At 37.0% G+C, this 25564-nt stretch overlaps 1 protein-coding gene across 1 annotated transcript in view; it reads right to left on the reverse strand.

The window, feature by feature from the left end:
- The window catches only part of TOX (thymocyte selection associated high mobility group box), a 381802-nt gene that overhangs the window by 39220 nt on the left and 317018 nt on the right, over positions 1-25564 (reverse strand). The window contains exon 5 of the mRNA XM_036741561.1: positions 7006-7236. Within this exon, the coding sequence (XP_036597456.1) occupies positions 7006-7236 (231 nt within the window). The remainder of the gene's footprint in view (positions 1-7005; positions 7237-25564) is intronic.

Genomic DNA, 25564 nt, shown 5'->3' on the forward strand with positions numbered 1-25564 from the left:
GGACAAAGGAAGAATGTTGCTATAAACAAGGTATTTTTCAAAACAGTGTGTTGTCATTTTCTTTTCCGTCTATAGAAACACAGCCTAAATTAAAGTGGAAATCAATGGAATAAGGAGATTTGATACACAAAATTCACCTCATATACAAATGTTCATGACTACATTTCATGTGAGATCAACTCGAACGTGCCATTACTTTAGAAGAATTACTATTGATAACAATGTAGGAATTGTTTGCATTAACAAACAGCATGCAGCTGTTATCATGGTGAATCTATTTGGCGTGCAAATACTTATGTGCATGTACAGAATACCTGAAACACAGAAATGAAATATGCATGATATTTTAATATAATAATGTTTGCTTAATTAAAAAATTACTTATTACTAGTTTTAGAATGGCACAAAGTACATTTACTCAGTATTATCCTACACTGATATGACTTCAATATAGTCATAGTAGAGATATAAACTTTTTCAAAAGAGTCCATAATCATTGGTATGGGTCTTTCATCTGCCCAATATTGCTTACAACCCTTCCACTTGAGTAGGTAGTCTTTGGGATTTGTTGAGGTTGAAAAACATGGTTGCCAATCTTTTAGTGATGAGTCTCTCTGAAACTAGCTGGACTAGGAGCCAATGATAAGACACAGTCCATTGCTAGGCCCACAAGTGGAGTCCTTCCAGTTTGTCAAAGTAGAAGGTAAGTTCCTTGAAGGCTGAACTTTTTCCCTTTTGACTTTTTATCCTTAGCACCTGCCACAGTGTCTTGTACAAAGTCAGTGCTCAATAAATGTTTATGGGATTGACCTGGTAGGACTGATTAAAGATTGCACTCAAGGGGCATTGATGTTAGGAGTTCCACATCTGTTTCTGTACTACAATGAAACTTCAATGGAGGACCTCAGTAGAGAATACCCATTATGCAAGGGAGTTTTAATAGGAAGGGCAAGAGAAGTCCATGTGTGAATTCTAGAATATAACAGGCCTTTAGGTAATGTAAGTACTGGTGACATAAAATCTAAGTTCCATGAGATGATAAAGGATAAATGGCATCATTTATCTGGTGGGTGTTTGAGCACCAATGAGGAGTAAATGATTTGATTTTGTGGGCTCAGAGGATTTGTCAGCTGCCTCATAAGTATAATTCTGGCTCTTCATATCCCTGCTGCTTCTAATTTAGCAGGACAGGCTCATAATTGAAGCAAATTAACTATTTACACTTGCCACTTCTACCAGGGGAAGAGGACACATCAGCAGGAAAGAATGAGTGGGAAATTAAATTCTTCCCACTTGTGTCAGATCTGCCCTTATATAAACACATTAACAGTAATTTCATGAGGCGTCAAACATAGGAATAAATACTGAGGGATAAAATAATGAGGTGTTGCTAGTGAGCTGAACCTCTATGGCTAATATTGCTGGATATGAATTATGCAGCCTGAAAGAAGGCATATGTTACAGTACTCCAATACTTGCCTTGCAAGTGCTTGCCGATCATTAAATTCTGGAGCCCGAGGTAAATCTATCTTCCTTTTCTACCACAAGGTCTAGCATTTTTAAGTAAATATCTTCTCTCTGTCTCTCTGTCTGTCTCTCTGCCTCTCTCCCTCTTGTACACGTACACATATATACATACACATAAACACACGCAGGTTGTTGTCCCTTCTGAATATACCAAACTCTGAACAGGCATTCCATTCCATTTTTAGCATAACAGCATGTTTATTTAGCTCTTTGGCTGAAGCTTTAAAGCCATTTAACGTAATGTAAACAAGAACATTTTGTTTGTAATTTGCTAAATGTATTACAGCCTTACTGTGTCTCCAATTAGGAACTTAAGGTTCATTTAGTACATTTACATCTGGTTCTGATTTAAAGTGACTTTCCTTTTCCATTTAAGAGCTGCTTTGACTTGGCTGAAAATGACCCGAGCGCCCTTTATAGCTATTTGGACCATTCCTGTCTGCTTTAAAGCCAGAGAGACTCTTATTTAATAGGCTTACTTTGAGCTTCACAGTAGCCAGTGCACATGGGATCTATATTGAGATGAGCAGTAGAAAAGAATTCAAGAATACTTAGATAGACAGAAGATTTAACCGGAACCTCATTTAAAAAAAGGATGCTGAGGATTGCTGGAAATCCAATGAGACTAATACAAAAGATGGGACATAGTTAAGTTTCTATTTTTCCCTCTATAGTTTCTAGTCAGTGAAAAATAAGTAGCAAAGAACAACATCACACTGATAACTTGTTTTATATTACTTTCCCCATCTGGTGCCTTCTTTAAAAAAAAAATAGACAACATACTAGCTTACTGAAATGAGCGCTATCTATTGTCTTACGATTCATTAGCATTTAAAACTTCCAGTTGGAATCCCCAACACGATTCTGTTCCCACTCCAGAGTCAGCACCATTTTCTAAGGTATTAAAATGAAGATATTTCTGATAGGTGCATTTTTTTAAGTGGCTTTGGGAAAAGGATTGTGTGTGTGTATGTATATATGTGGTATTGTGTCCCTCAGAAGATTTGATCTCTTCTTTCTGCACTCCTTTGAATTCTTTCTTTATATAGAACTTCACAGTGACCCACATCCATCTCTCTCTCTTTCTCTGTCTGTCTGTCTGTCTGTCTGTCTGTCTCTCTCTCTCTCTCTCTCTCGTCTTTCATTCACCACAGATCCTGAAAATAAAGACCTGCCATTCTCCATGGCTTCTTTTTCCCTCCCACAGTCCCCAATGAGGGAGCATGTGATATAAACACATGGCAACTCTATTAGTCATGCTCTCATGTATAGTCAAGAAAACATTCAACTGTAATCTCCCTAATAGCTAGTTTTTCTTAAATATTGTAATTTTCTAAGCCCCCAATAAGTCATCAATAATTTTGTCCATTTTTCCCAGTTTGTGTTTACATTTGTAGCTGTTCGTAATTGTGGGCTATTAGGACAACAGGAGTTGTGCACAATTGCAGTCCATGGAATCCTAGCCTCCCATTTGAACCAGCTGCCTGCACGATGCCAATTGCATCATGTGGCTTTGTTTTCTAACATGCACATTTGTCCTAAATTTTGGAGCTTAACAGCCTGCCTCTAATCTGCTCCAGCGACATTCCTTTAAAAATAAATAACAGTATGTATGCTCTCCAATTTGAATATTAAACGAGGGCGAAGTAGAATTAATTTAGTTTGAAACACAGATATTACATTATGCTGGCACAGTGAGTCAACATAAAGGGAATGAACAGGTGGTAATACACCATAATAACACTTATGGATATTTTGCTGAAATTCTCATGATGCTAAAATGTAAAAACTAGGCAAGTGCTTTTACTTTGTTGGGAGTCCTTTCAAGCTCCAGCAGGGCTGTCTCCTGAGAACAGAGCCCTGGTCCTCCACATGCCAGATACTGCTTCTAGGAATTATGAACTGGTTTCATCTCCTTGACCTCATTCTGTTCCTGGGATGGGTTGGGCCTATTTGTAGTGTTTTCTATAGTCGTGAAAAAGACAGTTATTGTCCCTTTCAGGAAAATCTCACCATCCCTATTTAAGCAAGCCCCTCTGCCAGGAGGAAATGGGAGCATTTGGACATTTTAATGAAGATAAATAAATAAAAACAATGCCAAGGTGTCTGTCATAAGAATTCTCATTTCCTTGGTGCTTTAAAGTTCACCAAGCATTTTCCTCCTCCAACAGTGCTGGGAGGTCGGCAGTAACATAAAAACAGTCTCCTATTTGGAGATACGGATTGGAGTTTCTGCTAATCCCTTGTCTCAGTACTCGTGTCTTAGGATGCTTTTTCTAAAAGAGAATAAAAAGCATAAGAAATCCCATTTCTCGTATCTATTTTCCTCCCCCATGCAACACTTGACACCCAGTTACCAACTGGGCTCTGGCAAAGGCTTTTGCTTCACAATACCTACTGTGTCGTGCCATCTAAGTAATAGAACAGTTCAATTTTTATTTCTGAGCTGGATGCTCCAAAGCAAGCTCTAGTAAGATAGAGACAAAAGGCAGTCTAATTATATGTAACTTAAAAATGAATGAGAAAGTAAATACAAGAAAGAATGTGGAGCAAGTGTAACCAGAATGGCCTTTGTTTTCTTTGAATGACTCAGCTTACCTCATTGAGCCTCTGGACACTGTGGCTTGCTCTTCCGGGGCAGGAAGCCCAAAGAGCATGTCAGGAAGCAGACAATTTCCTGTGTGATGAGTCATGGGGCTGGCTGAGGGGAGGTGTTAGCTCCAGAACCTGGTCTACGCTAGGGGGAGGGGCCAAGTCAAGAACCAATCGGCCCTGGTCATTGAGGCGGCACTTGATGATGTCAAAAACTCTATAAGAGGGGAGAGGACAGCTTGAAGCTCTCTTTTTCCTTTTCTGGTTGGTGTGGGGAGCAGTGGCAAGCAAGCGTGACTCTGGGCCAGCCCTTGCTCTCGGGCCGAGCCCAGATGTTGGTAACTATGAATTGTATTGGGTCTGTCTGTTGATATTTGTAATTTGTTTGTATTTTGGTTTTGAGGTTCAGGGTGCTGGTTTGTTTTTTCCGCTGAACTAAATGAATGTTTTGAACCTCAGGGTGCTGGTTTCTTCCCCTGAAGTAAGTCAATGAATCTGTATTTGGTCTGTCTCTTGATGCTTGTCTGTATGCTCCCCTGAACTAAATGAATGCTAACTGAATGCTGGCGTTTTCCCCTGAACTAAATGATTGTTGTCTGTATGCAAACTGAATGCTGGATTAAAGTAAGCTGATCAACCCCTTCACCGTGCTTTCCTTGTTTAAGCAGATAAAAAGAACCTGTGCTTTCCCGGCAGCCCCCTGGGTGCCGGCTGTGGGGGAGGGATCTTGTGCCCCGACCGAAGCTGCTAGCTGGGTTGTTAAAACAGCAAGCTATGTTATCATACATGTATGAAAACAATGCAGTCTTTCCAGCTCTCCATCTAGAAGCCTGTGAAGATTTTATGAAGAGGCCTTTAACATTGCTCTATGTCTTTGTCATTTAGTGAATGTCTACACTGGGAAGGCTTAACTTCCTTCTGAAAGTCAATGTTGCTGCAGTTTATTTTAGCATAAGAGTAGAGTTGGAACATGATAATGGATAATCTTTTGGTTTATGAATCTCTTAGGGCAAAATGACCTCCTGAAGGCCACCTGTCATCTCTTTTCTTCCTCTTCGGACTCAAGAAAACCCAAACAGCCTTACCAAAATTGAAAAATGGCACTACTGTTAGAAAGAGGAGAATTAGCTAGAGTTCGAGTTTTTTAGTTTATGTTTTAAATTGCAAAGTGACTAGTTCTTTACGGAAACATAAGATCACACATTTAGAGATGGAAGAAACCTTAGAGGCCATTTCAAGTCCAACCTCTTAATTTTAAAGCTGAGGAAACTGAGGCTTAGAGAGGCTAAGTATCTTGCCCATGGTGACAGTGTCAGATGGGACATGAACTGAAGACTCCTTGTTCCAAAGTCCAGCAACCTATCTCCTACACCATTATTTTATTACATACATCGACACCACAGGAGAACAGCCTAAGGGAACTCTTTGAAGGCACTTTGAACATTATTTGTCTATAACCATTCTGATTTCTGAATATTGCCCAGTAAGACAGAAATTTGGTCAGAAATTGGAGCACTACTTTGAAGAACGTAGGGCAATAACGTATTTAACTTATTCGATTAATTTCTTATTTAAGCAATATCTACATTGCCTCTGACCTTGGCTTAAGTAACATGCTTAAGAGGTTTGTCTTATGGGGTATTTTCCTCTCCATTAATGGAACTCTGGGGCAGCTTATGACTTAGTGGCACAGCCCTCTTCTTATTTCATCAAAGGGACCCTTTGAGATACATATCTCTCACAGGCTAAATCAACATTTGTAGCCCCTACGTCTCTAAAACACAAAAGAGGGTTGGTGGAGAAGGTTCTTTGTGTGACGTCAGCAGAAGTTTCTACTTTAGGAAAACCCACAACTGAGTTAATTTTCACAATATACAGGCATTTTTAGACTCTAAGATTCTGTTTCACCTGACAAGATTCTCTGTTTAAGAACCTGATAAAAAGAGATATAGTACTCTACAAATCAACTAAGAGGCAAAGCCACCAAATGTGGGAGTAACTCATCATTAAGAAGATATTCATATTCTCCAAATCCTCAAGCTATAGATATTTAAGCATTTCAATGACCAGTGTGTTCCCCCTCATTGTACATAAATCTCATGCTAGCTGTTCCATTATTTAAATGAGAATGCTAATTTGTCTGGTCATTGATGGACCACGGTAAATGTGTTCGAAGTTCAGAAAAATGGGGTAAAACTGGGTCACAGTCAAGGGAGGGTAGTGATTCCGAGGACCACCTCGGAAACTGATTCCCCATTATCCCCTAAGGACTCCTGAAACACCTCAGGACATGGCTCAGAAGCAGTCTCTCACTTGGTCTTCCCCAGTTCAGTATTTGGTGATACTATTGGGATACATTAAATGAAGAAGCAAATTGCACATATGTTCCCACTAAACCCAACATGGACTATGTTCTAGAAGGGTTTGGGTAACATATTTTGGTGGTCTTTAGGGAGTGGCTGAGGATAGAAGAACTTAAGCCTTAAGTTAATTTAGCAAAGAGTAAAACTGAGTTTTGATGACAAATGAGTAAACAGTAAGTGCTGAAGAGAGGTGTGGACAGTTTTCAAAACACCCTGAGGATTTTTTAGTCTTTATGAACACACCAGCAACTCTAGGGAGTTGCTGGCTAAGGCATGTAAAGTCCCTTTCAAAAGTAACTGCATTATATAAACCTTGAAACAAAGAAAGGAACATATAGTAGAGCAATAAAGTGGTATAAAATTATATGAAAGTCTCCTTAAGTGCGCTTTGATGTAGCCCATTTTCTCTCATTCATTCCAGCCACTGAAGAAGCCATTCAAAGCACTTAGAAGCTATTTCTTTGCAGCTTACCCAATTTCTACAATCAAGTTAACACCCACTTCCTTTTGTAACATTTCTTACCTGTTTCTGCTCTTCTCCTAAACCATCCCACATTGAGGCCACAATTTTAGAGACTTCACCAAATGTAGCATTTGGATTTTGGCCTTTGATGGCTGCCTGGGTATCTCGGAAGAATAATGCATAGGCAGACACAGGTTTTTGAGGCTCGTTAGGGTCCTTCTTCTTCTTCTTTTTGGGAGTTTTTGGTTTCTTTCCCATATCAGAAGCAGGCCTTTTCTCTCCACCATTTATCTGGAATAGGATCATAGTAGAATTACAGAGGGGCCCACTAAAGCATGGGCCAAACCAAATTGCTGTTTCTCATTTAGGTTAACAGACGTACATGCACAATCCTAAGTAGCATTTTTATTTGTAGCTCTGGGCTCATATAAAACTTGATATCTCATGTAAGCTATGACTCAGTCCCTCACAGCTTACATAACAAGTCTTTAAAAATAATTTTTGATTGTCTTTATAGAATTATTACCCTATTATATTGACCCAGCTATTCCTCTTTTTTCACGATAGTAAAGATAGTTTGATAGTAATCATGACAATTACTTGGTGGTTGGGTCAATCACATGTTAATGCACTGATTTACGCAGACTCGGGAAGCTTTCTGAACAGTTTTTAACAGTGTCTGAATCTTCAGAAAGAATCCTCATGTTTTAGAGGTTTGTCCTTCCATTCCCATGCCTTCTAGTTCTTCATCAGGATGTAAGAAGAACTCTGCATTTTTGATCATTATGCCAACAGAGTGAGAATTCTGTCAATTTCTAGGACGCTAGAAAGTATAAGTCCTAGAAATGGACTACTGGTTTATTGTCTGTGGAGCAACCTAGCTAGTTCATTACTCAAATATTGGCTGCCATGAGATGATTTTTTGGGGGAAGGAGGAGGGCAGACAAGCTTGGGAAACCATCTACTAAAGCATGGAGAGAACACCCATGCCATTGCAATCATACATCCTTAAAGTATTGAAACTTTACATTTGTGATTACTATACCAGAGACTCACATTACATAAACAACAAAAACTTCACTTGTTCAGACTAACTGGTGGCATGGCTCATCTGAAAGAATGAAAAGCCAATAATAAGGGTTTCTTTAAATATGTGAAATGAAATAAATCAATTAGAGAAACAATGGAGACATCCCATGATGATAGTGCGAAAAAAAAAAACAATTTCCTCAATAATCAAAAGTCTATAGCAAAAAGGGTTTAATGAATCATTTGACTTGAGCTTGCTGAGGCTTCTAGGATGGATCAAAAGATCATCAATACAGAACTGACAAAGACAGTACAGGTCATCTAATCCAATCACTAATTTTATATGAAGAAACTGATACCCAGTGATGTTAAGTAACTTGTCTGAGATCACACAGGTAGATTCAGCAATAGAGTCAGAATTCAAACCTCAGACTCTACAACTGATTCTCTTTTGGTGTGGGACCCTTGCTTGTCACATAAGGACTTTCAATTAGGAAGTATATCAAAGGTAATAGATAAATAGTAGATACTATGGATGTGAATTTTATGTTTAAGGGGAAGCACATTTTAATTGTACTTATGGAGGACCTGAATTACATAGATAAGTAGAGTTCACTAATTGGCTAGACATTCCATTTTGGCAAAGGAATTTGATCTTAAAGAGATATGGCTGGGACAAATGGTATAGGTAGAGAGGGAGGTGAGAAGGCACAGGTACACATAATGGCAGGGGGTGTACAAATCCTTCTAGGCATCAACAAAATTGAGCTGGGATCTAAATGCATACTGCTCCCTGTGCAAGCCATATATGGAGTGATAAAAGTAGCTGTAGCAAATGCTTACATCATAAAGCATTCAAGTTAGTCTGTATTCCCAGGGTCACGCTAACAGGGGGAAAAGAGAGCTAATAAAGCAAAGAATTTCAACTCTCAAATGACCTTTCAGTAACTGCTAACTTTTGGAGTAGAGAGTTGGATGTGCTAGATCCAAGTGTGCTAAATATACAGGATCTACTTAATTGACATAAGACATGTAACCAAAACCCAATTATATCCGCTGGATAGAACTTAAGTGAAAAAATATAAATTGCAGCTTAAACAAATGCCTGTGTTTTAACAGCTACTGGGTAAGAGGACTGGCAGTGTTTCTTTAGTATTCTCATCTATATAAGAGCTGTCAGAGGAAACCTGGAAACTATAGACTTTGGAGTTCATACTGGGCAAGCTAATGGAATTTATCATCTGCCTAAGAATCTCTGAATATTTAGGCAAATGACATGGATTCTGAAAGGGAAATTATTCCTAACTAATTTACCATAGTTCTTTGAAGGATCAACAAAGCTCTAATATGAGGGAAATAGAAGACATAATTTAGTTAGACTTTCAAAGACTTTTGACGATGGTCCTCATCAAAAGTAATTTTTTTTAAAGGAATCATTGGTGTTTAGGGATTTTTTTTAATGGAAAGAAAATTGGCCAAGAAATAGGAAGAGTAGGGCAAAGTGTTCACATTCTATGTACGTACGTATTAGTATCAGATCCATTTTTATAAAATGTTTTTCTGAGTTAAACAAAGGAGGAAATATGAAGTGAAATCCCTTAAGTTTGTGGATATTAAACTCTTCTGAATAAGGAAATGCTTGTGATAAGAGACTAAACTCTCAATAAGTAAGGGCTAATGTGCATGATAATAGTTATTTTACATTGTTTAATAATCTCTGCCAACCTTACCTTCCTCTTTACAGTATTAATCTCCATAACAAATACTGTCTTCACTGATGGTATGGCAGACTTTAGCCTAGCTGCTGTGCCCATTCAAAGTGAATATGATCCATATTAAGACTTTGTAATAATTAAATGATGGAATATTTGCTAACCAAAATATCAAGTTTTGACAATCTGTATAAAATAATGGATTTGCTTATTATTCAAGAAAGTGAACTTTATATAGATTTTTGTATTCTGGGTAAGTATTAGACTGTAAGCTAGATAAAGACAGGTTAGAAAGATCAGCCTAATCTAATAAGATGTAATTTTAACAGGACAAATGTAAATTCCTACATGGGTTCAAAAAATTAACTACATAAGTATGTGTATGTGTTTGGGAGTAGGCTAGATAATACTTCATATGGAAAAGGCCTGTGGCTTTTGATGAAATACAAACCTAATAAAGTAAATGGTGTGATCACAATAGTCAAAAGAGATAATTCACTCTTAAGTTGAGTTAATATAAACACAATATCCTGAATAAGGAAGGTGGCAATCTTTTTTATTCAGCCTTAGTAAGACCGTATTTGGTGGATTATTTTCAGGGCAAGGTGCCACAATTTATGAAGGACTTTTACAGACTAATGTACTTCTAGTCAGTAATCCAAATAGTGAGAGGCCTTGAGGCCATGCCATAAAAGAATTTGTTGAAGGAAATAGGGCCATTAGCCTGGAGAAAAGAAGACTTAGTAGAGCCATGTTAGCTGTCTTTAAGTCAAAGTCAGTCACTAACTGACTCACACTTATTCTTCTTTATCTAGAATATGGAACAGAAGCAATGAGTGGAAATGGAAGAGCAGTAGATTTCTGCTTGATCTGAGGAAGAATGGCCCAGCAAAGTAGGATGGGCAACTTCAGAAGGTAAAGATTTCCTTATCCCTGGTGGTCTTAAACAGGAAGTTGGATGTTTACCTGTTCTAGTCCAATGGAGATGGGACTAAACGATCACAGAAATCATGTCCAGCTATGTGATAGCTCGCCCAGTGCCTACCAACATGGGCACTTCATCAATATCTATTCAGTTGAGCTGAAAGAACTACATTCTGAAGTCATTGCAAATTCATTCTCTCCAAGTTCTTTAAGGAGAGACTTAAGTACCTTACAACACATGTATTACCAATGAAGGACATAGGGCACAAATTAAAGAACATGAGCCAACATTAAGGTCTGATTTTCCTCTTTTGTCAAATAGGAAAGGCAATGAAGTCTAAAAGAAATAGAAATAACCAGGAACCAAAAGTGGTTTGGGTGTGTGAATCCTGAGTTTTCCATGAACTTAGGATACCAAAGTACATAGCAAGTTGACTAGGTGGATAATCTTTGTGCCTTGAGGTCTAATATTATGAAACGAGAATGTTCCACCTCATTGTGGTTTGGGATCTGATGAGTCTAAGTGCTAAGGCAGTCTATAAGGATAGTATGAGGCAACTGGCCATTTTCTGGCTTTCTGGGGGGTATTTTTCCAGCATGGTAGAGAATGTAACAATGGTCTGTTGCCGTGAATGTGATTGTTGCTTATCCCAGAATCAGGGAGATTTGCCTGGTCTGCTCTGTAGACTCTGGTATGTAAAAAATAAAGTTGCTTATTATTGTGTATATTATATTTTGAAGGAGCATAACTATGGTTGGGATGACTGTATAGGCCAGTTGTTGATCATATTTTGGAATGATAGTTGGTTTTCTAATCATGCCTTATTTGAGATGAACACAACAAGGATGGATACGGTTTGTCTGAAATTAACTAAATGGATGCATCATCAGTCATTAAACAATCATTTTGAGCTTTGGCCAACTTCTGAAGTCCATGTACTTGAATGGAAACAAATGAGTCTGTGTCTATAAAGAAGCTTGGATTTCTAAGCACTATATCCAATCATAAAATTTCTAATGTCGCCAGGGTTTTAAGATGAGAAATTATGAAATCAAATTTAAGCTATGTCACAATGATCTTAAAAATAGAGAGGAAAGCATATGAAGGTTTCCCCCCCACCTCACCCCCCAAGGATGCAGAATTCCAATAGTTCTAACATTCTTCTCCATGATGCTTTTCTAGGGCTTAGAATGACAAGCCAACACAGACACAAAACTTGTCAAGAAACAGCAAAAAATTAATGCTAGCAACACGGAAAGTGGTTAGGATGAGACCTTAATTTTGACTCCTATCAGCCATGGATATGTCGCCATTAATTAAAGCAAAAGGCATAGAAAATGATTTTTATATATGAATCATGCACACATGCACACAAACACAAACGCACATATTTTTGTAACCTACTGATAGGCACAGATTTATTCCTCAAAATCCCTAGAGGTGTACTTAGCTCTTAGTAATCCACCTCCTGTCATGGCTTATTGCTTAATTATAGTGATGTATTTAACTTATTTATCACAAGAAAACAATAATCTTTCACTTTAAAAAAGCATGTGCTTACTGTGTTGCTCACATAATAGATCTTAAGACTACAACATCTAGGAGTTAAGACCCAAGGAAAGTGCCTCACTGATATCTAAATGTCCCTGGAGAAGTTGAAAATGTCTATAAGCATATTTAAAATAAACGGCAGCCGTACTCAAGCCTTTAATGGAGCTAGGAGAGCGGTTTTATGCACACTATCTTGCAGTAATCGCTGTAGTTTAAAATAGATTTTAATCAAGCGCCATCTGCATAATAGGCTGAACAAACAACATCAAACTCTACTTATAAGTCTTATCATAAAAAGTAAATATTGTAAAGTCTCCACTGCATATACAAGACCTAGAACAGAACTTTGGTGGATATGGTGTTTCTCTTGGTGAAGGTTTTGCTAATAAATGCTTTGGACTGACTATTTAAACTGTCCCTTTATTTCCTTATGCCATCCATAAATTGAAAATATATGAGAATTTCAGAATTTGGGAGATAAATTTTATTTATCACATTTGAGAACAAATTCACAGAAGTATGGGAAATCAGACCAAACTTATGGTGAATCTAGTAAGCTTTTGGTTTTTTCCCCCTCACAGTCATGTTTATTACTATAATCATAGAATAGCTACTACATTATGCAAAAACATGAATTATAGAAAAAAATACACACAGACTGTTTTGTATATATTTCAAAGTTATTAAAATAATTGATGGATAAACATCTTGGCTTTTATTAAGTAGAATTCAGCATTAAGTTCCAATGACCTTAAAGCAGTCACTCGGAGACTATAATCTTCAACTGAAGTAAGCAGTTGATAGACAATTTGCATGAAAAAATAGGAGGTGAGTGGAATGCAGTGGGAAGAGAACACTGGATATGAAGTCAGAGGACCTGGGTTCAATTCCTGTCTCTAACACTCACAACCTGGGAAGTCACTTAACCTCTTTGGGCCCCAGTTTCTTTAAGGGTGAATGAGGGGGTCTAGCTCTAAGTCAATTACTTCATGACTAGCTATGTACATCAAATTTACTAGATTTCCTTGTTCAATCCTTAATTTGCCCATGTAAACAAAAATTTACTTAAAAAATTGTTGGATCCAGGTTTCTCCTGTATATGAGGGAGCAAGATTATCTTGGGCCAGTTTGCCCAAAAGCCTGAAGACTGTGCATAGGAGTTCCATTCCTTGTGTTTTCACTAATTTGATAAGTGAGTATATACATGGTACTTAGGCCATGTCTAGAAGCATAAAGTCCTTGGGAAGAAAACAGTCTAGAAGAATTTTGTTTTGTGGCTTTTGGAAACATTTACAGATAACTATTCATCAAAGATTTGGGTAACTGAATTCAACCAATGTGAAAAAAAGTTTTCGAGTTTCTGTTGTAGGCTCAGTCTTAACCTACTGCACTTGTGTTTTAGTAAAATTTTTCCTATTTTCCCAGTATATCGTACTCCCCTAATTGTTTTATATTTCCCTATTACTTATCTGTTGACACCTTTCCTCTCTACACAGAAAGTAAACATCTTGAAGGTAGAGACAGTTTCACTTTTTTGTCTTTAAATTCCCTGCACCCATGCTACAATGTGTAGCATAGAATAGGCTCTCAATAAATGTTTTTTGAATTACATAAGCACTCACACTAATTTAACTGTTGAGGCACAAATTAAAAGGAAGTATTAAAGATAAATTCTTTACCCAAAAGTGAAATGCTAGAAATGTCAGAGAAAAAGTAACTTTACTACTACTGCCTTGAGGTGAGTTCATGAAATATTTACAAAAATCAGTTTGTATATATTGATACAGTTCTCCTCTAAGAGTGAAAGTTCTTTACCAACCCAATCATGTCCCATCTGAGATATTGTTTATGGAAGTTTTCTTCCCAATTTTCTGCATTCCTTACTCTTGGCTATATAGGTTTTATTTATGCAAGAAAATTTTAATTTAAAATAATCAAAATTATCCATTTTACACTTTAACAATGCTCTTACCTTATAATATGGTTTAAAGTCTAATCTAGTTCTTTCACATCTTTCCACCCTGGTTTCCTTGAAGCTCCTGACCCTCTGTCCTTCCAAATGAACTGTTATTATTTTTTTTTCTAACTCAGATAATTTTTTGTAATTTAATTGTTTTGGCATTGCATACACAGATTAGTTAGGTAAAACTGCCATTTTTTGTTATGTTGGCTTTACCCACTCATGCACAATAAATATTACTCCTATTAAAAAGAGTGCAAGCTCTTGGAGCTATACATTGACCCCAGTGTTCCAGAAAGTAATTTAGAACTATACCCAAAAAGTCACTAAGCTATTTATGCCCTTTGACCAGCAATACCACTAATAGAAAGACATACCAAAGAGGCTAAAGAGAGTGAGAGAGAAAAAAATATATATCTATACATATATATATATATATATATACACACACACACACACACATACATGTATACATAAATATATATATGCATGTGCATACCCATATGCACATATATCACCATCTTTTGTTGCAAAGAATTGGAAACAAAAGGGGCATATATCAATAGAATAATGACTAAAAAAATTATAGCCTAGGAATGTAGTGGAATATTACATGCCCTAAAAATGATAGGAATCAATTCAAAGAAACCTAAGATAACTTCTTATAAACTGATGCAGAGTGAAGTAAGCAGAACCAGGGAAAGTATTTATTGAAATGACGATAAAATTGCAAAGAAAAGGGACTTTGAAAGGATTAAGAACTCTGACTGGTGCAGCGAACAACTGTTACCTCTAGAAGACTCACAATGACAGCATTCCTATATATCATAAACAAAACCCTGCAAGAAGAGATAGTAAGAGATACTCCATTTAAAATAACTCTAGACAGTATAAAATCCCTGGGAATATATCTACCAAAATAAACCCAGAAATGACATGAACATAATTACAAAAAACTTTTCATATAAATAAAATCAGATTTAAATAATTGGAGAAATATTGTTAATCAGTAGGCAGGGCCAACATAATAAAAACGACAATTTTACCTAAAGTAATTTATATATTCAATGCCATCCCAACTAAATTACTTAATTTTTTTTTACTGAATTAGGAAAAACAATAACAAAATTCATTTGGAAGAATAAAAGGTCAAGAATATCAAAGGAACTAATAAAAAAATATGGAAGGAGGTTTAGCAGTACCAGATCTTAAATATGTTATAAAACTGTAATTATCAAAACTATTTGGTACTGGCCAAGAAATAGAAAAGTAGATCAATGGAACAGAGTAGACATATAATTTACAGCAGCAAATAAATATAGTATCTTTGTACTTGACAAGTGTAAAGATTTAAATTTAGGGGGTAAGAATTTATTATTTGGTAAAAATTGTTGGGAAAACTAAAAACAGTCTGACAGAAATTGGGTATAGACCAATATCTAGTATCATTTACCAAGATAAGGTGAAAATGCATACATGGCTGAGATATGAAGAGAGATATTACAAGAAAATCTGAAGAACATGGAATATATTACCCATCAGACTTATGAACAGGTGAATTTATGAATAAACAAGAGATAGACAGCACTCTGAGGTATAAAATGGATAATTTTGATTACATTAAATTAAAAAGTTTTTGTACAAATAAAATAAATGCAGTTAAGATCAGAAAGGAAGCAGAAAATTGGGGGAAAATTCACAGAAAGATTCTCAGATAAATGTTTCATATCTTAAATATATAAAGAACTTTGTCAAATCTATAAGTCATTCCCCAGTTGATAAATGCTCAAAGGCAGTGTGCTGATGATGAAATCAAAACAATTTATAGTTATATGAAAAAATGCTATAAACCATTATTGGTCTGAAAAATGCAAATTAAAGCAATCTTGAGAGATTGGCTAAAATGATTGAAAGGGAAAGTGATAAACATTGGAGGGGATGTGGAAAAATCAGGATACTAATTAACTGTTGGTGGAACTGTGACATATTCTAACCATTTTGGAGAGCAATCTGGAATTATGGCCAAAGAATTATTAAAATACCTATACCCTTTGACCCAGCAATAGCAATATTAGGTCTATTTCCAAAGATGACCAGGGGAAAAAGGGTAAAAAAAACCTATATGTTTTAAAATATTTATAGAAGCTCTCTTTGTGGTGGCAAAGAACTGGAAATTGCAGAGATGCCCAACAATTGGGGAACGGCTGAAAAAGTCTTGGCATATGATTGTGATGGAATACTACTGTACTCTAAGAAATGATGAGCTCAATGATTTTAGAAAAACATGGATAGACTTGCACAAAATAACTAAGAGCAAAATACTACTGTACACTAAGAAATGATGAGCTCAGTGATCTTAGAAAAACATGGATAGACTTGCACAAAGTAACTAACAGCAAAATGAGCAAGAGAATGATGTATACAGTAAAACAATATTGTTTTAAGAACAATTTTGAGTGACTAAGTCATTTTCACTATTATAAATGCCCAAATGAACTACAGAGGACATATGAAGGAAGATGCTATCTGCATCCAGAGAAAGATTTAATAAACAGAAGTATGTATAGAATAGCTTTACATATATATACATATTTGTGTCTAATGGTAGCTATCTCTAGGGTGGGGTGGGGGAAGAAGAAAAAAGGGAAAAAAGAAACTTACATAACAATTTTGCTATATATTTTAAAAGGAATAGCAAGTTGTACATAATAAATTTGCAATTTCATGTACAATAATCTTTTTTCTACTGTCATATGGAAATGATTGCTTTATTTCTTAAGTTCATAATAAAATAAATAAAATTTTAAAAATATAAAAGAAAGAAAAAATAAAAAGAGAAAAAAAGAAGACTGATGATGAACTGTATTTCTCACCTCTTGGTAGAGAGGTGATATACTGTAGGTACAGAAGGAGACCTACATTTCCAGTTACAATCTTCCAATATAAATTTGTTTTTGCTGTAATATACTTTCGGTACAAGGGAGGGCTTTAATTTAGCAGAGGTGGGGGGAAGTGGTGGATACAAAAAACACAAAAAAGAGAAAAAAGAAAAAATATTAATGAAAACTGTTTAGAGGAGAACAAAGCAGGTCTTCGCTAATTGCACAGACAAGTATGGCAATCTTGGTACAACTACAGTAAAGTTAAGACATAGTAAAAGGAACAAGCTGTATGTTATGTATTCAAGATTTCAAGTACCATCCCCATTGACAGAGTTTCTTTGCATGTGAAAATATTCATGGTTGTCGACAATATTCTAGCATATAACAAAACAAACTTTAAAACAATAATGTAAGTTCCTTGAAAACAAGGTTTATTTAATTTTATTGGGGGGTGGTAGTGTTTTTGAAATCCCGTGGTCTAGAAAAGTGCCTGGTACATAATAAATGTTTGATGACTGATTGGTTGATTAAGGTATTTTCTTCTCTTTAAAGAAGGATATTTCCCCAAGTGCCTACTTCTTCATTACTGTGTTCTCCATGTATAAGCCTCGAGAAGAATTGGTACAGTTGTCCCTTATGTTAGAGAAATTAGAGATATGAAAATACGAATTTGCTTGCATGCTAAGTTCATGTTATCATAACATCATAGATTTAGAGCTGAAAGTGACTTAGGAGGCCATCAATTACAAATCACTCATTTTACAGATGAGGAAACTGAGGCACAAAGAATTTAAAAGTGACCTCCTCAGGACTGCAGTTAGTAAATATGTGATTTGAACTCAAATCTTTGTTATTCCAAGTTCAGCTCTATCCACTACATTTAAGGAGCATGCCCACAGTTAAGGGGCAGGATATAGATGATGATCCAGCAAAGAAGACTGATCAGAAGCAATCAGACAGGTAGGAAGATAACTAGGGAGCATGGTATCACGGAAATCCCGGGAAGAGAAAATATCTAGGAGGAAAGATGTCCAATAATGTCAAGAGTTAGAGATTACTTAATAAAGATAAAGACTGAATAAAGGCCAGGGAATCCAGAGATTAAAATATCATTGGTAACTTTGGAGAGACAACTTTCAGTTACGTGATGAGGTCAGAAGCCAGACTGCAAAGGATTGAGAAATGAATGAGAAGAGAGGAAGCATTAAAAAATGAGTGTAAATAGCTTTTTCTAGGAGTTCAGCTGTGAAAAGTAAAAGAGATATAAGATGATAGCCTGAGAACACAGTAGGGTCAAATAATGCATTTTTTGGTTTGTTTCTTTCTGTTAATAAGGGATGGAGTAGGTTTGAGTTTGTAGGCATAAGGAAAGACAGCAAGATAATGAAGATGGGGAGGATGGATTTAAAACCACTGACAAAAGAAATAGTCAAAAATAAAGATAAAAATGGCCATGAAATTATAAGAAATGCCAATGGGAGATGTCAATGTACAGACCTTTTTTATTTTTAAATATAGGCTCACAGGATCATAGATTTAGAGTTTAAAGGGACCTTAGAGGTCACTGAATCCAACCTTTCATTTTACAGTTAAGGATTCCGAGAGGCCTTTTAGAGCCATCAAATGACTTGCCTAGGTCACAGACCCACTAAGTGTATGAGATAAGACTGGAAGCCAAGTTTTCCTCACTCCTAGTCCAGTGTTCTACTGACTACTCCACAACCTCCTCATCAGCCCCAAATCTTAAGCATGAATCAGAGATTATATATACCTTTAAATTCAGAGGACCAGATATGTGCATGGTTGATTGGTTGATTGAAAAGTAAGATATAACTTCAATTGTTTGGTTTTTTGTTTTGTTTTGTATCTGTGACTTCATTTGTATAGGGGGAATTCCTGGTGAGGATACTGCCTTAACTACTCCAGACTGGCAATTGTCCTGTACTATAACATTTGAGAAAGAGCTTGCTGGGGCACTGAGAGGCGAAATAACTAACATCTAGTATGCGTCAGAATCAGGCCTTGGAAAATGGTCTTCTTGATTCTGAGACTAGCTCTCTATCCACTATTCCATGCTGCCTTGCTATATACACACAGTTTAGAAAATTGAGTTTTCTCTCCTCTGTACATCCCTTGAACAAGATCTTTTGTATAAGTGGTAAGGCTCTATTAAAGAACAGAAGCACATGGATTTTAAAGATCCTTAGCCTGGCAATTGATAAAGGCAAGGCATTGCCAAATGAATAGGCTTCCAATGCCAGCAACTTTTCAGTTTTCTAACGCATCAGCTGCATTATGAGCACTGAATTATATGATTTAAAAAAATAAGCATTTAGTGCACAGGCTTACTTTTGTTCAATCCATATGCTTTTCTGTAATGATGCCTATGGCCTAACGCTACTGAAGCAGCTTTATAACAATAAGAAAGGTGTGTTCAGCACTATTTTGGAAGGTGATATTTATTTTACTTATGTTGTGCCCATTTTGCCACAACAATCTCTTATCTCCTTAAAGACAGGCTTTTTGTACATAATTATCCACCTAGATCAACTGAGGTTAGTGGCCCTTTCAAAAGCAATCATTTACCTAAAATGTATAACTTCTCAAGAAGAAGAAAAAGTATCATGGGGAAAGACAAAGTTTATAGTGTTGGGGTCTCTCTTCAGTGCACGCCGTGGCCAAGTTCTAAATGGTGGTTTAACTAAGGTGGCAGATCAATCCCAGTTACCTAGTGAAGGAAGAATTCTGGTTTTACCAGCAGAATGCTCACATATTTTCTGCAGAGACTTGGACTGGTGAATTTTAAGCAGGGAAAGGAGGTGAAAAACTCAATCTACAAATGGGATGGGGGTATGAATTTAACTGAGAATTGAAACAAGACACAGAAAACTACACAGACTTGATCAGACTAAAGCTAATGTCTTAGAGAAAAAAAATATTCAAACGCATGCTTTGTACTAATAGAGGAGAATGGACAAATATACTAGTAAAAGAGTAATGCTTTTCTGATTTAGAGTTACACAATTTCAGCAAAAGTAAGGCTTAAGATTAAAAACCTAATAGAAATGCATAAATTGGTCTTTAAAGAGATAATTGCTACATCGCAATATAATTTTTTCTCTGTGAATATTTTATTTATACTTTTTCATGTGGTTCTATCACTTTCACTTCCCATTTAACTCTTGTTTCTTCTCTCTATCCCTGGGCCCCCAGTAGAATCCTTCCTTGTGCCAAAAAGGAAAAAAGCAAAACAAATCATAGCCATGTTTGTAATGGTAAAGGCAATATTTTTCGATGATGTTATTTTGTAAGGAGATGTAATTATACATGGGAAATGAGCTCTTTGACATTATTGGGGGAAAAAGATGCTTTTGGGCTTCATTTTGGCTCCAACAAATGTTGGAGAGATGCCAGTAGAATTTTCCACACTGCTTAATAATCATATTTAAGATACTGAATCCATAATTTAAGATTTTGGACTGTCAATATCCCCAAATATCAGAATACTTGGTTTATTTATTACCCATGATGACATCTATCATTCTAACCTATATACTATTTTAGTGAAAACAGGAAAGAAATCAGAAATTATGAAAGGGTGGAGTCTGCTTCTTCATATTTGATTGCACACTTAAGATTATATTCTAAAGCCATATAGTTTAAAATTTCTTATACTTTATATTAATCTCTACTTATTTTTATCTCTTCCTCAATAGCAAAACAATTGGAGAACTGACTGTCAAAGAAAGTGCACCATGGGTATCAAAATACTAGTCATTCAAAAGAGCACTTATTAAGCACACTCCCCTAGAAAAGCTAGAAATGTCTACAAACATACAGGCCTGCTAACACTGAATGTCATTAAATGGGTTCATTAAAAAACATCAAGTAGAATGATATTATAGCAGAATTTGGAAACTTTGTGATTGGTTTTAGTAATAGAGTATTGGTGAAGGTATGAGAAATGAGATTGGTTGGGGGCAGATTTTATGGGGTATTCTCTGCAGTATGAAATAAAGTAGCATACTACACTGTTGATTATGCTAGCATTGTCTTTGATTTTCTGGGAGAAGTCTGGATGAAAGTGAAAATGTTATTCTTTTTTCTGAGATTTTTTATTTTTAGTTTACAATACTTGGTTCTAGACTTCCGGGGGTGGAGCCAACATGGCGGCTGGAAAGCAGGGACTTGTGTGAGCTCCCCATCACGTCCCTCCAAAAACCTATAAAAAATGGCTCTGAACAAATTGTAGAACTGCAGAACCCACAAAACAGCAGAGGGAAGCAGGGACCCAGCCCAGGACAGCCTGGATGGTCACTGGACAAGGTCTATCGCCCATGGAGTGGAGGGGAGAAGAGCTCAGTGTGGGAGGCAGCAGGACCAGCCAGACCAGGAGCTGGGCAGAACAGGCCCTAGCACCCTGAATCAGTGAGTTGTGGCAGTTACCAGACTTCTCAACCCACAAACACCAAAGACCACAGAGAAGGTTAGTGGGAAAAGCTGTGGGGGACAGAGTTTGCCATTTGGCCACCACCCCAGGGGCAGCGGGGGAGGTGCAGCTACAGAACTACAGCTGCAGTTACTTCCGGCTCCAGGCCCATGTGGTGGGAGGAATTAAGTGGCAGATCAGAGCAGGAGTGAAGAGCCAGCTGAAGATTTGCCTCAGGTCCGGGTTGGTGGCTCTTGAGGAAGGAGGAGTACCGGGGGTGGCAGAGCTGGCTATATAGAAATAGCTCTGAAATCAACGGTGTATCCCCTCAAACTTGGAACAAAGTACTCTTTGCTCTACAAGCAGTCATACCCCGATGAAAAACTCAAGGGTCAAGTAAATTGGCAGGGAACATGGCCAGGCAGCGAAAACGCACCCAGATTCAGTATCAGACTTTGGAATCTTTCTTTGGTGACAAAGAAGACCAAAACATACAGCCAGAAGAAGTCAACAAAGTCAAAGTGCCTACACCAAAAGCCTCCAAGAAAAACATAAACTGGTCTCAGGCCGTGGAAGAGCTCAAAAGGATTTGGAAAAGCAAGTTAGAGAAGTAGAAGAAAAATTGGGACGAGAAGTGAGAATGATGCAAGAAAACCACAAAAAAATACTGAAAAAAATATTGAAGAAAACAACACTTTAAAAAATAGACTAACTCAAATGGCAAAAGAGCTCCAAAAAGCCAATGAGGAGAAGAATGCCTTGAAAGGCAGAATTAGCCAAGTGGAAAAGGAGGTCCAAAAGACCACTGAGGAAAATACTACCTTAAAAATGAGATTGGAGCAAGTGGAAGCTAGTGACTTGATGAGAAATCAGGATATTATAAAACAGAACCAAAGGAATGAAAAAATGGAAGACAATGTGAAATATCTCCTTGGAAAAACCACTGACCTAGAAAATAGATCCAGGAGAGATAATTTAAAAATTATTGGACTACCTGAAAGCCATGATCAAAAAAAGAGCCTAGATATCATCTTTCAAGAAGTTATCAAGGAGAAATGCCCTGATATTCTAGAGCCAGAGGGTAAAATAGAAATTGAAAGAATCAACAGATCGCCTCCTCAAATAGATCCCCAAAAGAAAACTCCTAGGAACATTGTAGCCAAATTCCAGAGCTCCCAGGTCAAGGAGAAAATGCTGCAAGCAGCCAGAAAGAAACAATTTGAATATTGTGGAAAAACAATCAGGATAACACAGGATCTGGCAGCTTCCACATTAAGGGACCAAAGGGCTTGGAATATGATATTCCGGAGGTCAATGGAGCTAGGATTAAAACCAAGAATCACCTACCCAGCAAAACTGAGTATCACGCTCCAAGGCAAAATATAGACTTTCAACAAAATAGAGGACTTTGAAGCTTTCTCAGTGAAAACACCAGAGCTGAATAGAAAATTTGACTTTCAAACACAAGAATCAAGAGAAGCATGAAAAGGTAAACAAGAAAGAGAAATCATAATGGACTTACTAAAGTTGAACTGTTTTGTTTACATTCCTACATGGAAAGATGATGTGTATGATTCATGAGACCTCAATATCATAGTAGCTGAAAGGAATATGCATATATATACATATATATGTGTATACATATATATACCTATGTGTGTGTCTATGTATGTATATATGTAGGTATACACACACACACACACACAAAGGGCGCAGGGTGAGTTGAATATGAAGGGATGATATCTAAAAAAAAATCAATTTAAGGTATAAGAGAGGAATATATTGAGAGAAGGAGAAAGGGAGAGATAGAATGGGGTAAATTATCTAGCATAAAAGTGGCAAGAAAAAGTGGTTCTGTAGGAAGGGAAGAGGGGGCAGGTGAGGGGGAATGAGTAAATCTTGCTCTCATTGGATTTGACCTGAGGAGGGAAGACCATACACACTCAATTGGGTATCTTCCCCCACAGGAAAGAAGGAGGAAGAAGATAAAAAAGGGGGGATGATAGAAGGGAGGGCAGAGGGGGGAGGAGGTAATCAAAAACAAACACTTTCGAAAAGGGACAGGGTCAAGGGAGAAAATTCAATACAGGGAGATAGGGTAGGAAGGAGCAAAACATAGTTAATCTTTCACAACATGAGTATTGTGGAAGGGTTTTACATAATGATATACATGTGGCCTATGTTGAATTGCTTGCCTTCTTAGGGAGGGTGGGTGGGGAGGGAAGAGAGGAGAGAATTTGGAACTCAAAGTTTTAAAAACAGACGTTCAAAAACAACAACAAAAAAAAAGTTTTTGCATGCAACTGCAACTAGGAAATAAGATACACAGGCAATGGCGCATAGAAATTTATCTTGCCCTACAAGAGAAGAAGGGAAAGGGGGATGGGAAGGGAGTGGGGTGACAGTTGGGAGGGCTGACTGGGGAATGGGGCAACCAGAATATACGCCATCTTGGAGTGGGGGGAGGGTAGAAATGGGGAAAAAATTTGTAATTCAAACTTTTGTGAAAATCAATGCTGAAAACTAAATATATTAAATAAATTTTAAAAAAAACCATTACTCAGTTCTACGTAATTCTGATTTCCAGATTTTCTTCCCTCCCTCCCCAAGATGGCATGGAATCCAATATATCTTCTACATATAACTTCGCATTGAACTTTTTTACACAATAGTCAAGTTGCAAAGAAGAATTACGACCAATGGAATGAATCATGAGAAGGAAGAAACAGAACCAAAAAAAAAAAAAAACCTCAAAAACAAAAACAAAAGAGAAAAAAAAAACAAAGGAAAAAAAAAGGCAAGCATAAAGTACCTCAACCTGCATTCAGACTCCATAGTTCTTTCTCTGGATGTATATGGCACTCTCCATTTTGAGTCCTTTTAAGCTGTCTTTGTACCTTGTATTGCTGAGAAGGGCAAAGTCTATCAGGGGTAGTCATCACAGAATCCATATATCTGTGGTTGTGTATAATGTTCTCCTGGTTCTGCTCCGCTTGCTCAGCATTATATTGTGTAGGTTTTTCCAGGTTATTATGAAGTCCATATCACCCCCATTTCTTATAGCACAATAGTATTCCATTACCTTCATATACCACAACTTGTTCAGCCATTCCCCAACTGATGGGCATCCCTTTGATTTCCAATTCTTTGCTACTACAAAAAGAGCAGCTATAAATATTTTTGTACATATGGGTCCTTTTCCCACTTGTGTGATCTCTTTGGGATACACCCCTAGAAGTGGTATTGCTGTGTCAAAGAGTACAAATATTTTAATAGCCCTTTGAGCATAGTTCCAAATTGCTCTCCAAAATGACTGTTATTCTTTCAAAAAAGGGAAGAGAGTAGAATTTTCAATTTACAACAATGTTACTTGACTTCAATTTCTGTAAAATTATGTGGTCTCTTTGTTAGCACTTGAGCAGGACTCTGTAAGCTTTCTCCATACTCAGATCTGGGTCACAGTCCTGAGTGGCCGTCCCAGGACAAAGAGGAACACTAGCAGACCAGAACTAGTTGCCACAGTGGAACAGGGACCCTCTTCACAGTTCCAGGACAGAAAAGAGTGTTTGTAGTTGCTCACAGACTGAAGCACAGGCCAGGAGAGTAAGAAAACATACCTCTCCTTAGATCATATCATCTTGGAAGAACTGAAAACTTACAGGTCCCCAGAAATATCTCTGAATAGCTGCACAAAACTCCTGAAGCTTGGGACAGTGCGCCCTCCACCCTGGAAGCAGAGCCTTACTTTGACAAAGAGTTGAAAGTCAAGAAATAGGTAAGAAAAAAAGCAAATAAAAAAAGCAAACAAAAAAATTCTGATTACAGAAAGTTACTGTGATGATAAGGGAGATTAAAACATGCACTCAGAAGAGGACAACAAAGTCAAAACTCCTACGTCTAAAGCCCCTGAGAAATATATGAATTGGTCTCTGGACACAGAAGAGCTCAAATAGGATTTTGAAAATCAAGATGGGTAGAGGAAAAATTGGGAAGAGAAATAGAGTGATGCAAGAAAATCATGAAAAATTAGTCAACAGATTTGTAAAGGAGACACAAAAAAATACTGAAAACATAACACTTGAAAAAACAGACTAGGCCAAATGGTAAAAGAGGTAGAAAAAGCAGAATTGG

The sequence above is a fragment of the Trichosurus vulpecula genome, chromosome 1, assembly GCF_011100635.1.
Source record: "Trichosurus vulpecula isolate mTriVul1 chromosome 1, mTriVul1.pri, whole genome shotgun sequence".
In the NCBI taxonomy this organism is placed as follows: domain Eukaryota; kingdom Metazoa; phylum Chordata; class Mammalia; order Diprotodontia; family Phalangeridae; genus Trichosurus; species Trichosurus vulpecula.